General features: G+C 41.8%; 1 protein-coding gene across 3 annotated transcripts in view; it reads left to right on the forward strand.

Moving 5' to 3' along the window:
- The first annotated feature begins 915 nt into the window (after positions 1 to 915).
- Positions 916 to 14,754, forward strand: part of LOC100765371 (oligophrenin-1) — a 332,542-nt gene continuing 318,703 nt past the window's right edge. For 2 of the 3 annotated variants that reach the window (XM_027431712.2, XM_027431713.2), the window contains exons 1-2: positions 1,266 to 1,408; positions 1,530 to 1,702. In XM_027431712.2, coding sequence (XP_027287513.1) covers positions 1,549 to 1,702 — 154 coding nt within the window. In that variant the 5' untranslated portion in view covers positions 1,266 to 1,408; positions 1,530 to 1,548. Of the gene's footprint in view, positions 1,057 to 1,265; positions 1,409 to 1,529; positions 1,703 to 14,754 lie in introns of those variants that run through there. The other variant, XM_027431711.2, reaches the window with a different exon arrangement.

Below are 14,754 nucleotides of genomic sequence, written 5' to 3' on the forward strand. Positions count from 1 at the left end.
TTCTTCTTCTTCTTCTTCTTCTTCTTCTTCTTCTTCTTCTTCTTCTTCTTTTCTTTTTAAAAAACTTTTTATTGATTCTTGGTGGATTTCACATCATGCATCCCTATCTCACTCAACTCCCTGTCCCCTCGCTTCTTGCCTCTGCCCTTGCACGCACCCTCAAAAAAAAAAAAAAAAAAAAAAAAAACCACCAAAATTTAAAAATCAAATCAAAACAAAACTACCAAGAAACCAAAAAAACCAAACCACCACCACCACCAAATACAAACCAACCAACCAACAAACAATCTCGGCATGGAAGGTGTAGTGTGGCCCAGTGAGTCACACAGTATACCCTTTAGTCCAAACATCTTTACTTGGAAGTATTAGCCTCAGTTTCTTCAGCGGGGGGTTCTGGGCATAACAGAGATCATACAGTAGGCACCAATGAGAATTAGTGTCTGTACTGAACTAGGAGACACAGGAAGAGGAGGAAGAGATGCTGGATCAGAGGAAGGGTAAAAGAAAAGGAAAAGGACAGTTCAGCCAAATACGGGTTAGAGACTGCCTCCCATTATCCATCCTTTTCAGCTTTTGTTGCAGTTATGGAAACTTTGCACGCACCCTCGGGGGCCGGGGCAGTACACCTGCACCTCTAGGATTGCTATGCCTGGGGCCGGCTTAGGAAAGTAGATCTGGGAGAGTGGCCACCCTGCAGGGGTGGTGGGAGACCGCAGGGTGGAGTCATGGGACGTACAAACGGAAAGACTACATCTCCCAGGCCACCACGCTTTCCAGATGGAGTCCTAGGGCGCTGACTGCTCCCCAGTTTCCGTAGGGAAGCGCCAGGCTACCACAGCTATTGTGCGTAGCGCTGTCGCCCTCCTCTTCCCGCTGCTGCTGCCGTGTTGTTGGAGGAGAGTTACGTTTCCTTGCCGCTGGGTTTAACCATTTAAGCGCCAAACCCGACAGCCCGCTGGCCCCCCGGAACGAGTAGGCGGTCTCTGCAGCTGCCGAGTTGTGGGCGACGAGCCACGAAGACCCGAGGAAGACAGCCGAAGGGAGCCGGTGTTCTCGGTCGGTCTCGGGGTTGGGGCTCGGCCAGAGTGAAGCTGTGGCATTGGCTTTAAGAAGGGGGAGGGGAGACGCGGTCCGCCGCTCGGGGAGCCGGGGAAGGAAGCCTCGGCTGGCTTGGGAGCGCAGAGAGGCGGCCCCCGCCCCCGCGCTCTCCCCGCCTCCACCCCGGGCCGCCCAGTACTCAGCGCTGCGCTTCGGGGAGGCGATGACCAGGGGGCGTGCTGCTTGCTAGGCTGCACCCTGCCGGCGTCAGAAGGCGTTTTTAAGCATTCCCGGTCACCCGCAGCCACCACCGGACTACGCGCTCCTGCTACACACCAGCGGGCGCTCCCAAAGAGTTTCATTGGAACAGGTACCTGTCCTCCAAAGGGACTGGGGCTGAGTCGCCTAAAAGTGGATCCTGAACGCCAGCCACTAGGTCTATTCTGCTGATTGTGCCACTGATGCTCCCTCTCTTTGTCTCTAAACCCTAGTCCCTCCGCTATCGTAACCATGGGGCATCCCCCGCTGGAGTTCAGCGACTGCTACCTCGACAGCCCCGATTTCCGCGATAGGCTCAAGTATTATGAACAGGAGCTGGAGAGGACCAATAAATTCATCAAAGACGTGATCAAAGACGGCAGCGCGCTTATTAGCGCTATGAGAAGTAAGTGGAAGGCTCCCAAGAGCTGTTTCTCTGAGTAGGTGGTTTTGGCCTTTCAACCTTTCCATACCACAGGGGGAAGGGAGGATCTGCAGTGACTCTCATCCCAGGTCTCTGAGTCTGATGGGTTTCTGAACCTTTGAGAGTGGGGTCAGTAGAAGTGGAAAGCCGTGAAGACAAGCAGAACTTTGGGCCTTTTCCTTTGGTGGCCCCGACCTTCCAAGACTTAATATGTAGCTGGGACAGGGACCCTCTGGCTTTGCAGTTACTGTTATTGAAAATGATAGTCTGTCCAACCGGTCATACATGCCTGGCACCCCTGTCTGGTACAAGGTGACTTCCATGCTGACCAAGGAACTACCCCAGCACCCCCCTGAAAAATTGGGAATTAAGGCTAAGAGCTCCAGTATAAAGATTTCTGTCCTAGCCTCTGGTTATTACAGGAAGTTGTGGTGCAGTAAAAAATTACCCTTCCCAAATCATTTTCTAAGGAGAGCACCCTTGCCTTCCCCCGAGATATTTTTCTTTTCCATACTGTTAATGTCATAGTCTGTCCAAGTTCACGATTATTGTTTGGCTTCACATACTACTGGAATTCTGCTTCAGTGTGGAACAAAGACTGTCAAGTTCATGGTCCAAGGGGCCCAGATGCCCTGGGTGTAAACTACAGGGGTAGGGTGTGGGGCTGCTGCACTGAAAGGACTTTCCCTAGCTTTGCTTTTTCAGTGGTCACGATTCCTCACATGTAGGACTGTTTTTCCCTCCTGTGTGTAGGTTTTTATTTCTGCTGGTTGTCAGGAGGCTCAGAGAAAAAGAAAGAATAATAGCATCCCCAACAAGAGTATAAGTAAAGCCCCCCCCCCCCCCCGTGTGTGTGTGTGTGTGTGTGTGTGTGTGTGTGTGTGTGTGTACGGAAGAATGGAGGAAAATGATTAAGTAGAGTGATGATTAATTATTTTTCTCTCCTTGGCTAAAAGATAACTGTGAAAGGTAATCATTGTGAAGAAGTCTTTCTGTGCCTTTAACTTTGTTTTGAGTGGGTTTGCTCCCACCCCATCCCATGTCAAGGTTGTGTGGATCCTTGTATCAGGCTGTTACAGCCAGGCAAGAGTGGAGAGAGTCTTAAAAGCTTTGGTGCCACAAGAACTGCTGCAAAGTCCGTATTTCCCGAATAGCAGCTCTAGTTTGTGGTTGGCTGGCCACTCTGGGTCAGAATCTGTGAATCTGTAAACTGTTCCAGTGCCTTGGAATTCTTTAATTGAGTTTGACATTCAATGCTTTGTTGTCGAGTCACCTGGTCAATAGTAAACTTGTGTTAGTACCTTAAAGATGGAGTACTTGAAATGCTGATCCTTGCAGACTTGTAGGCCAGGCTTTTGGGTGTGTCTTCTCTTAATAGAGTTCATTGAGAGGTTGAGGATATGGAGGTTGTGCCACAGAAATAGAAACTTGAGGACTCTGTGAAAGGAAAAGGGGGACTGTTTGGATTATAGATTTCTTCTTACTGCAAACTGCTTGGTGTACTATTCACCATCAAAGAAAGTCCATTATAAAAGTGCTAGCTTGGAGGTAGTTTTGTAATGTGTATAGCAAGCTGAAATTGTGCTAAAAATGATCAGCTAAATCTTATCTGAGGGATTAAGCTTCGTAAGAAAAAAAAACCAGTTCAGTGAAAGATTTTGGGGAAGGGTAAAATGTTTTTTAACCCCCAGTTCTGGGTACTGAATTCAGGTCTTTGCATATACCAGCTACATACATAGGTCTTGGTTTTGGAGGGGGTAGAGTCTTAATATGTAGATTGGGGTGGCCTTGAACTTCTGATCTTTCTGCCTTAACTTCCCAAGTGCTGGTTTATAAGCATGCAAATGGTTTTTAAAATTAAGAGCCAAGTAGTGGGCTTTCCTTTTCCCATGATTTCTGAGACTAAGAGTGGGAAGATAATAGCAATCATGCATGCTCAAATCTTTGCACATGGGCTGCAGATCCAAAAGCTATTATAGGATAGGGGACTCTTTAAATCTGTGTTGGTTTTTTATTTCAGAGTCATTGTAGCTCAAAATAGGATGGGGAGGTATTAAAACCCCCACCACTAACCTCTGCCTTATTGCTTTTCTTTAAGCTCCACAGGTTTTAAATACTTGAGTAGCTAAAGGCAAAGATGGAATTATGTCCTACTGTCTTTATCACAGGAGTCTTTGTTCCCCACTCTCTGCTTCTTCACAGCTCAGCCCCTTTTCTTCAGGGTAGGTAGGGTAGATGTAAAACACAGGTGTGCTCCTCCTAAGTGAAGGAAAGAGGAAAATCTCCTCCTGGGATTGGATTTTGAAGACCTGGGTTACAGTCATGGCTTCCCCATTTTGGGATATGGCACGAACCATTTCAACTGTGAAATGTAATTCAAAAATTAAGAAAAAAATCTTTAAGGAGAGAGAAATGTTAAACTATCCCAAATTTAGTAAACACTGAATATCTTTATGATAATGTACAACAATAGATTTGTACAATATGAAATTGGTGGTGGGTTGGGTATATAGCTAAGTGATAGAATGTTTGCCTATCACGTGCAAGGCCCTGTATTCCATCCATAGTACTGGAATTTTAAAAAAGCCATTGCCACAAAAAGCTATTGCCAAAATAATAATGGTGGTAATTATATTCACCTTACAACGTAGTTGTGAGGCTCAGGGAATTAATTTTAAAAGGGTTTTGTGAAATGGAAATGGCTAAAACAAGTACATTGTTGATAGTTTATCTTTTGTTCGCTAATACATCTGTTGATGAATGTATAATTTTCAGTAAAGTTCAGAAAGGAAATACATAAATAGAAGTAGCTGGAAACAGCCTTTTTCCTTGTTATCTTGTTGGAAAAGTTCACTCAGCTGGGCACAACTCGGTAATGAGTTTTGTATTTGTGCATTGGGATCCATCTTAGCATATGGAACCTGGCAATAAAAAGCAGGACAGTGATTGACACTTAACTAATTTGGTATTAAATCAATTAAATTTTTGCAAACCTTGAGGAGTGGCACATTGCTGCAAAATTCATCCGTAATTTTCCTTCAAGTTGTTAACCCAGGTGAAACTTGATGTCAGTACTTTGTTCCACTGTGTGATTTTTGCCTCGAACTCGGGATAAGGCTTTAAGCAATAAACTTGTGTGACTATTAGTTCGTTAAATGTGGTCCTGTTTGAATACAGTGCTGGTTAGTTTTTTGTCAACTTGACACAGCCAGTCTTGGAAGAGGAAAACCCAATTGAGGAATTGCCTCCATCAGGTTGTCTGTTGGCAAGTCAGTGGGGGTAATTTTCTTCATTGTCATATAGGAGGCCCAGCCCACCTTGGGCAGTGCCACCTCTGGGTAGTTTATACTGACTGGATGGTGTAAACAAGCAAGCCAGAAAGCAGTGTCTTTTCCATTATCCTCTGCTTCAGTTCCTGCCTCCAGGTTCCTGCTCTTAGTGATGGATTGTGACCTAGGAATTGTAAGCAGAAATAAACTGTTTCCTCCCCAAGTTGCTCTGGCCGATACTTTTTTTTATCATAGCAACAGAAAACAAACTAGGACAAATACTTAGATGTATTTAATTCAGTGCTCAGAGGTAATTGATGTTCCAAAGCCTGGCTCCTTTGATGGGTGTTTGATCCCCTGAATGTGATATGTTTATAATTTTTGGTGCATATGACAATTATAACAAACTAATAGAAAATAAACCATCATTACTCTGAAAGCTAAAGACTGTATTACCTGCTTTTCTGTGATTCTTTGCTCTCTCCCCCTTTCCCTCCACCCCACCTCTGTGTGTGTGTGTGTGTGTGTGTGTGTGTGTGTGTGTGTGTGTGTTTGTGTGTTTGTGTGTGTATGCATTTGTCCTGGGGACAGAACACAGGGCCTTGCGCATGCTGGACAAGCCCTCTCCTACTAATCTATATCTCTATGTCTCTCCTTTTTTATGTTGACAATATTAATCCTTTTGATGTTACTGAATATTTGCTGAACACTGAGGCTAGGCATTGTTCAGTATAAATGATATGACCCATTGCTTATATGGCCCCAGAAACCTGTGACACTAAATGTAGATTATATGTGGTTCATGAACCAAATACCATTCATTCAGTAAATACCTGTGCACATACTATGCTGTAAACTTTGTTCAGATGACTGTTAGATACACAGAGTGAGTCACAGGTGGATATTGACCCCAAGAAGTTCCAAGACTAGTAGGGGAGATATGTAGAGGAGAAATTACTGCTGTATAAGATATTAAAGTTCACAGCTTCAGAGTTGGATGGTGCACATGATTGTATGTGACATTAGAGAGAGGGAGAGAGCTCATTTCTTGGTGGAAGACAGAGGAAACAAAGGAGGAAACAGCATTGGAGCTTTCCAGAATTAACAGCACTTTGACTTATTAAGCTGTTCCTGTATACAAGTGATTCCTTAATAAAAAAATTTAGATGTTATACTTTATGGACAGACTATGCCAAAAGAAATGGCTAGATGGAAGTGTAGTTTTAGCTGTGTTTTAGGAAGAGTCAATGAGAGATTATCAGGAGTAATGAGTTAGGATTCTTACACAAATGCTTGTGATTTTTTTAGACAAGGTCTCATGGAACTCAGACTTACTTTGAATTCACTATGTATCCCGGGCTGGCCTTAACTTCATTATCTTTCTTTATCAGTATCTTGAGGGATGTGATTAGAGGGATTTGCCACCAAACTCGACTATATTTGTGACATTTAACATGTTTTCCTTTTTTCTTTAAAGACAAGATCTTGTTCTGTAGCCCAGGCTTGCCTGGGGCATGCTAAGTAGCCCAGGCTGATTTCAAACTTTTATAATCTTCCTGCTTCAATTTCCTGAATACTGGGTATACAGGAATGAGCAACCACACCCAAGTTTAGAGTGTAATATTTGAGATGATCTCTCTATATAGCTCAGACATGTGTTAGGCTCAAAATTCTCCCAGCTCAGCCTCCTGAGTGCTAGGATTATAGGGCTGGCTCACTGTCCCCATCTATATTTTTTATATAGCTCAGGATCAATAAATCTTGTCTGTAAAGTATATATATATATATTATATATATATATATATATATCTTCAAGGCCATGCATTCACCACAATTAACTTTTGTTATGTGAAAGCAGCCGTAGAGAAAGAGTCAGTGAAACAAGCATTTTAGAACTTATTCACATTGAAATGTGTTCTCAGACACTTTTCACATGTCATGGTATTTTATTCCTTAGAATTTTGTCAAGCATTAAAACTATTGTTGGTGGTGGCATGTGCACCCAGCACTCAGGAGACAAAGGCAGGAAAACTGAGAGTTCAAAGCAAACCTGGGAAAAAATGGATTGTAGGACATCCTGGGACATAACAAAGAGATCCTGTGCCTAAAAAATATCAAAAGAAAACTCCCCCCAAAAGAAAACTTCCCTAAAAATGTGAAAACCATTTTTAGTGCTGCTGGGGGAGGGTGACATATAAAAATAGTTAGCTGGGCTTGATGGCCCAGCTGCAGTTTTCAGACCTTTGGTAAAATTATTTAAGTTAAGTGGACTTTTACTGGCAACCCAGCAAATGTAATTATTGAAAGACTGGGATGCCCTATCTCACATTTTCTGGTAAATAATTTTATTTTGGTGTGCTATAAATTATGTCTGCTGTGGGTTCAAGGATCCCAGGCTCAAAGAGGAAAAGAAAGCAGGGTGCAGCTGTTGGACGTGGGTTAATAGGACTGGAGTATATGGAGAAATCTAATAGCCCCACCCCCTTCAAAAAGCTGTTACATCCTTAGTTAATGATTTTTAAATGTTCATTTGCTGGTGTTTTTCTTTTTTCTTTTTTGGTGTGACAGAGTCTTGCTATATAACCCAGACTAGCCTCGAAGTTGTAGCAATCTTCTTGCTGCAGCCTCCTAAAGTCTGGGATTACAAGTATGTACCCTAATTCCCTCCCCCCATGTATTCTATCTTTATTGTTTTAGCTAAAGAAAACTTTTCTTTTTGCAGTGCTAGAAATTGAACCTAGGGCTTCACACATGCTTTGCCACTGAGCTGTATCTCTAGCACAATTAAACATTGTCTATAGTCTAGATTGAATGAATTGTAGCTCCTGAACTAAGTCATCTAGATTTATTAGCCAGCAAGTCTTATATGCTAGGGAAAGGGAGTGTGACAGTCTTTAGGGAGAAAGGTTTTCAAAGACTAGACACTGTTTGCGATTTGGCAAAGGAATGATTATAGTATAATGGCAAAGTATCCTAGTTGGGTATGATGTGGTTTGTGTCAATAAAAATGGGGAAAGACAAGGACTTCTATGTGGTTATGTAGCTTTTACTTCTAAAATTCCATTATGTATTGTAGTTTAACATTTTCAAAAAGGAGCTGGGCGGTGGTGACGCACACCTTTAATCTCAGCACTCAGGAGGCAGAGGCAGGTGGATCTCTGTGAGTTCCATCCAGGCCAGCCTGGTCTACAGAGCGAGTTCCAGGACAGGCTCCAAAGCCACATACAGAAACCCTGTCTCGAAAAACAAACAAACAAAGAAACAAAACCACAACCCCCAAAACAAACCAAAACCAATTTCAGAAAGGAATGATTAGACTAGTTATGGATTTCATGTTTACATTAATCTTCACAAAAATATTTTAGTGCACAAGGGAGTATTTAAACAAAAATAAAACAAAATTTAGTTTTTCAAAACTAAGGGTAATACCACGAATATATACAACAGATGTCAGAAAACACACATAACCATTATGCATATGTTGTTTTGGATTAATGAAAGTCATGTTTTAAAGGGTCCAAAATAGCTGGGTATGGTGGTTTGTATCTGTAATCCCAGCACTCAGAAGTCAGTGGCAGGAGGATCTGGAATTCAAGGTCATCCTCAGCTACATAGTGAGTTTGAGGCCAGCCTGGGATCCATGAGCCCTTGTCTTACTAAAACAAAACAAGCTAAATAAATAAATAATGAACAAAATAAAGGAATCTAGCCTGGGGTGGTGGCATACATATGTGAATCCCATTACTTGTGCGATGGAGGCAGGCATATAAGGAACTCATGGTCATCCTTGGCTATGTATAATTTGAGGCCAGCCTACGATACATGAGACCCTGACTCAAGAAAAAACAAATCCAAAGATGTGTTATAGTCTTTTCATGTTGCTGTGATAAATACCCTAACAAAATTAATCTAAGGGAGAACAGGTTTCTTTTAGCTATGGTATACTCTATCATGGTGGGAAACAGGAACCTGAAGCAGCTGTTCACATTGCATCCATAGAAACAGAGACAGATGAATGCATGCTGCTGTTCGCTTCCTTTTCTCCATCTCTACAGTCCTGGAGCCCCTGCCCATGGATGCCTGTGCCTACAATTCTGAGTCTTCCTGAATCACATAATCAAGATAAATCAAGATAACCTGCCACAGGCTTGCCAGAAGCCTATCTCCCTCTGACTCTATATTTCATCAAGTTAAAAATAAATATTGACTATCATAAATGCTTTCTGTACCTAAAATGTACATGAAGTTGATGAAATGGTTCAAGTATAAAGTGTATAATTTTGATACCATAGTCTTAATATTAAAAAAGAAGCCACTTTCTTACAGTCTACATGTTTGTTTTGAGAGTTAATTACTGTTTTTATTTTTTCATATACATTTGAAGACAAGAGTTTTACATGTCACCTTTTGTACTTTTCAGTTCAAAATTTGGCAACCTAGGTGCCTATCTATGGATTGCTTTCCTGGGAGGATAGGCTGCTTCCAAGCTTGCTATTAGCTACCTGTGTGATCTTGAGTATGGGTTTTCTCATTTATAGAATTAGGGGTCTATTCAGTGATCACGAAGGTTCCTTTTGGATTTAGCAGTCTGTTTTCTGGTTACCATTGCCTTACTCAAGACAGTTTAACTACTTGAGGTGACTTTGTCAAAATCAAGCAAATTCGTCTTGACTCTAGGAGAGTAGGCCACAGGAAAAGCAAAACTAATATATCCGTCATGGATAGACAATTTGAATTACACTGGCTTATTTGAGTGTGAACTTGTTGAGTGGTTTTTTGGGGAGGTGTCAAGCTGATGCCTTTCAGTTCTGCCCAGAGTAGTTGGGAGTCTCTGTGGAGGTGGGTGTAGTGTCATAATACACAAGAGGAGTGTGATATAATGTGTGTTCTTACAAGTTCAGCTGTCATTATCTCAGTGTTACTTACTTAATGCCGTTGTGCATACGGGGTTCTTTCAGGCCCCCAGAGTAAATTGGTCAATTTACTGGTGAGTGATTTAGGGCTGCTTTTAGTAGATGTGAAGCCATTCTCAGTGGGATTTAATGCAACTGTATTAGCATGTTTGTTAGAAAGTCTTCGGAAGACTTACATTGCAGAGTAGCTGGACTTAGGGTACTGTGGGAACTGTGATGAAAAAATGTGACAGTTTATGAGAAATAATTTTATTAGGGGTGGAAGAGTAGTGCTTCGGTAGGGTACTAATGATTTTAGCTTAACTTGCCTATTAAGGAAAGTTTTCCAATCAGGCTTAAGGATGGTGAAGGAAAATGACTTTCTGACACAGCCCAAACCATTTTGTTTTATCTGGCATCTGTTTCTCAAATCACCACCACAGAGTTTTCCTCAAAGCTCACGAGGATCTGGAAAGATGCACAGTTTTCCAGGGGAGTACCCTGGAAATCTCAAGCTGATTTTTCTTTCTAGTCAGCCAAAGGATAGGAGGCATTACCAGGCTTATATAACATCCTAGACCTTGGGCAATGTAAAGGCAATTCAATTGAATTTAACGAAGACAGTACTGTGTGTCAGTACTGTCCTGGAGATTAGGGACATAGTGGTGAAGAGGGCTGCTATAGACCATGCTCTCTTGGAGCACACTTTAAATAGCTAGTTATCTACTTATGCCATTGCAGTTTTGAGAAGGGCTATGAAGAGGAAGTTCAGAGTGAGATATATAGTCTGTCATAGCTTTTGAAGTTGAGATTTGTGGGGTAAGAAAAGGAAATTTGACTGTGGCAATGTGTTATCTATTGGCAAGAAGAAACCAAGGAGGGAAGAGTACCTAAGTCAAACAGACCTGTGTTTTACCACTTTGATAACGGCCTTGGTACTGAGTTAAGCTGTTAATCTTTTTTTTTTCCTTTTGGTGTTTCAAGACAAAGTCTTACTGCGTAGATTAGGCTGGCATTTAACTTTTAAAATATTTTTTTTCTCCTTATTTTCTGTGTGCAGATATATGTTGTGTGTATTACGTAGTTATTAGTGTGCATATCTACCTTATTTTTTAAAATTACATTTTAAGCTGGGTGGTGTTGACACAGGCCTTTAATCCTAGCACTTGGGAGCCAGAGGCAGATGGATCTCAGTGAGTTAGAGACCAGCCTGTTTTACAAAGGGAGTTCCATGACACAGAGAAAACCCCCCCCAAAAAATTGCATTTTAATTTATTTGTATGACTGTGTGTGGGCATGAGCTTGTGACAGAGAACATGTGGATATCAGAAGACAATTGCTGGAGCCAATTTTCTCCTTCCACAACGTAGGCCCAGAGGATTAAACTCAGTCTTGGTGGCTAGTGTGTTTACTCACTGAGCCACCTCACTTGCCCTCCTCCTTAGTTTTTGAGACAAGGCCTCTCACTGAGCTTTATGCTCAACAATTTGGTAGGCTGTCTGGCTGATGAACTTGAGGGATCCTTTGGTTTCTGTCCCCTCAGTGCTGGTGACATGGATACACTGCTACACCTAGATTTTTATGTAAGTGCTGGGGATCTGAACTCAGGTCCTCAGGCTTCTGTGACTGGTACTCCCCCCACACAGGGTTTCACTGTGTAGTCCTGGCTGTCCTGGAACTCACTCTGTAGACCAGGCTGGCCTCAAACTCACAGAGTGCTGGGATTAAAGGTATGGAACACCACTGCCTGGGTGTGACTGGCACTTTAGTGACATTGCCATCTCTGTAGCCTCTGGCATCCAACTTCTGTTTATCTTGCTTGAGTTTCTAAAGTGATGAGATTGCGTTTATGTACTGCCAAGCCCTGCTTCCTTTTCCTGGTCCTGTGTCATATGTCCCCTGTTTTCTCCCTAGAAGCAAGCAGTGTCAATAGTTTATCCATTAAAAGAGGACTTTATTTCAGTACTTCCTCCAATTTCTGTTTCTTTAGGAGTGCAGTCCGTTATAGGCAAATCTTAGCTACTCTGGGACAAACTTTCTTCAGTATGACATCTGGCTGAGACCAGGCATCAAGGTCCATATCTAGTAATCTCAGCACTTGGGGACTGTAAGTTTGAGGCCAACCTGGGCTACATAGCAAGATCCCATCTTATTTTTAAAAATGCCCCTGGATGTGCTGTAGATTAAAGAAGCTAGGAAAGCCACTTCTGGCTAAAAGCAAATGGACACCATCCTGCACAAACAAGGTCACATTAAAAATTTCAGAACCCTAGTTATCTATTAAAGGCAAAAATAATTTGTGGTTGTTTGTTGAAGAAAAACTGCTGGACCTCTAACAGCCATGTTGTAGCCTCCCATTACCTCCTCCCTAACTCTGTGGTAGTGTTGAAAATGGAAGCTTCATAGCAATGGTAGCCTTCTTGCATCTGAGGAGGTAAGACAGGATTTTGGCTCCACTAAAAGTCCCATACTCAGAGCCTTGTCATATTTTATCACCTTTGAAGATGACTAGAAAAGGTTCATTCACGGGGCTGCTTATCACTGCACCTAACATAGTTGGCTTGCTGGGAACAACTCTATCTCCAGGGTGCTGACATAACAGCTACTAGACACTTCTGTATCAGTCAAGGCAAGGAAGAACTTGACTCAAAACATGAAAGAAATTATTGGGAGTTCCAACCTGTATGATATGACATATTATTTTAGTTAGGCAGGGAAATGGGGCAGGAAAAAGTCAATAAAAAGCATTCAGGTGGAGAAAGTGATAAAGCCATCTCCATCATTATAGGACAGGATATTGTGTATAGCAGTGCTTCTCAACCTTCCTAATGCCGTGATCCTTTAATGCAGTTCCTCATGTTGTGATGACCCCAACCATAAACTTACTTCATTACTACTTCGTAACTGTAATTTTGCTACTGTTATGAATTGTAATGTAAATATCTGATATGCAGAATATCTGATATGCAACCCTCCTAGGGGTGGAGACCCACAGATTGAGAACAGTAATGTATAGACAAGCCTAGAGAATTTGCAGAGGATTATTCGAGGTAAGACTTGTAAGTCGGGCGTTGGTGACGCATGCCTTTAGTCCCAGCACTCGGGAGGCAGAGGCAGGCGGATCTTTGTGAGTTTGAAGCCAGCCTGGTCTTCAAAGAAAGTTCCAGGACAGGCTCCAAACCTACAGAGAAACGCTGGTTCGAAAAACCAAAAAAACAAAACAAAACAAAACAAAAAACAAAGAAGTGTAGCAGGGTTGTTGTAGGATGCAAGGTTAGAATATAAAGATCAGTCCTATTTCTCTTTGTTGACTGTTCTGAATTTGAATTAAGAAAAACATTATTCACTATAGCACCAAAAGATAAAATCTTTACTAATTAAAACTTAAAAATTCATTGCATTCCTTTATCTACGTGTGTATGTGTGTGCATGCACACAGAGGTCGGAGAACATGACGTGGGAGTCAGTTCTTTCCTTCTACCGTGTGTGTGTCTTGGGGATTGAACTCAGGTGGTTAGACGTGGTGGTATGTGCCTTTATTTACTGAGCCATTTTGCTGACCTAATTATAAATAAATTAAAAAGAAGTGCAAGACCTTTACATGGAAAATTACAAAACATCATTGAAAGCGCGGGGGGGGGGGTAAAGTATGATGGTAAGAGGGCTTACCTAGCATGAGCAAGGCCCTGGGTTTGATTCCAAAAAATCATTGAAAAAGATTAAAGATCTACTGAAGGGGAAGATCCCATGGTTGTGAATTAAAGGCTTAATATGGGATGGAAGACAGCAAGGAAACAAGGCCTTCTAGATACAACAGGACTGATGAACTAATGAACTCGGAGATTGTGGCAGTATGCACAGGGCTAGGCCAGATGGGGTCCGAGTGCTGAGAGTGGAGATAGACACAAGACCCTATCCCTAACCTGGAAGCTATCTCCAATTGATAACTGTTAGCAAAGGAAAAGTTAGTTTTCTCCAGCAGACTCACCGGCTATATAAACCATACTTAAAGTCCAGCAGTAGATGGCCAACACAAAATGAACTCAGTGGTATTTTTGGATGTTTGTTGTCACACAATGCTTTGTTTGGGCATTTTTCAACTTTTCTTTATATATTATGTTTTCCAGTTTTGTTTTATGGCTTCCTCTGTGCATGAATGTGTGTGTCTCACTCTCTGTATGTGATTCTTGTGCTTTTTCTTCAACATTTTCATTGTTTGTTTTGTGTCTTATTTTCTTAGTATTTTAAGATGACTTTATTTTCTAGAGAGAGAAAGAATGGTTGTGGATTTTGGGTGGTGAGGAAGTGGGGAGCATCTGTGAGAAGTTGGGAGAAGGGAAACCATAATCAGATTATATTATATGAAAGAAAAACTATTTTCAATTAAAAAGGAAACATTTGTTATGATGACAATATATTCCACCTGATCTACAGATTCAACATTGTCTCTAGCAAAGTTCTAGTAGCTTTGTTATAGAAATTCATTAGCACCTTATACCATAGTTCAGTCTGGCCCGTAATTTATTATGTGGTATAGGCTGGCTTTGAATTTGTGATAATCCTCCTGCCCCAGTCTTCTGGGTGATGGGAGGTATGAGTCATCATACCAGGCAAAATGTACCAACATTTTAACATTAATATGGAAAGGAAGGGACCCATGTTAGGCAAAACCATCTTGAAAAAGAACTTAATTGGAGAACTTGCCTCACTCAATTTCAGAACATTTTGTTGAGCTGCGCTAATGAATGTATTGCCATCAGTGAAGGCTTAGGAGGTCAGTGGAATACAGTATTGGGGGAGTAAAACCTCGAATTTACGGTCAATTGAATTTCATCAATGAGTGAAAAGGAGAGGCATCAACTAATGGTGCTGG

This window comes from Cricetulus griseus, chromosome X (assembly GCF_003668045.3).
Source record: "Cricetulus griseus strain 17A/GY chromosome X, alternate assembly CriGri-PICRH-1.0, whole genome shotgun sequence".
In the NCBI taxonomy this organism is placed as follows: domain Eukaryota; kingdom Metazoa; phylum Chordata; class Mammalia; order Rodentia; family Cricetidae; genus Cricetulus; species Cricetulus griseus.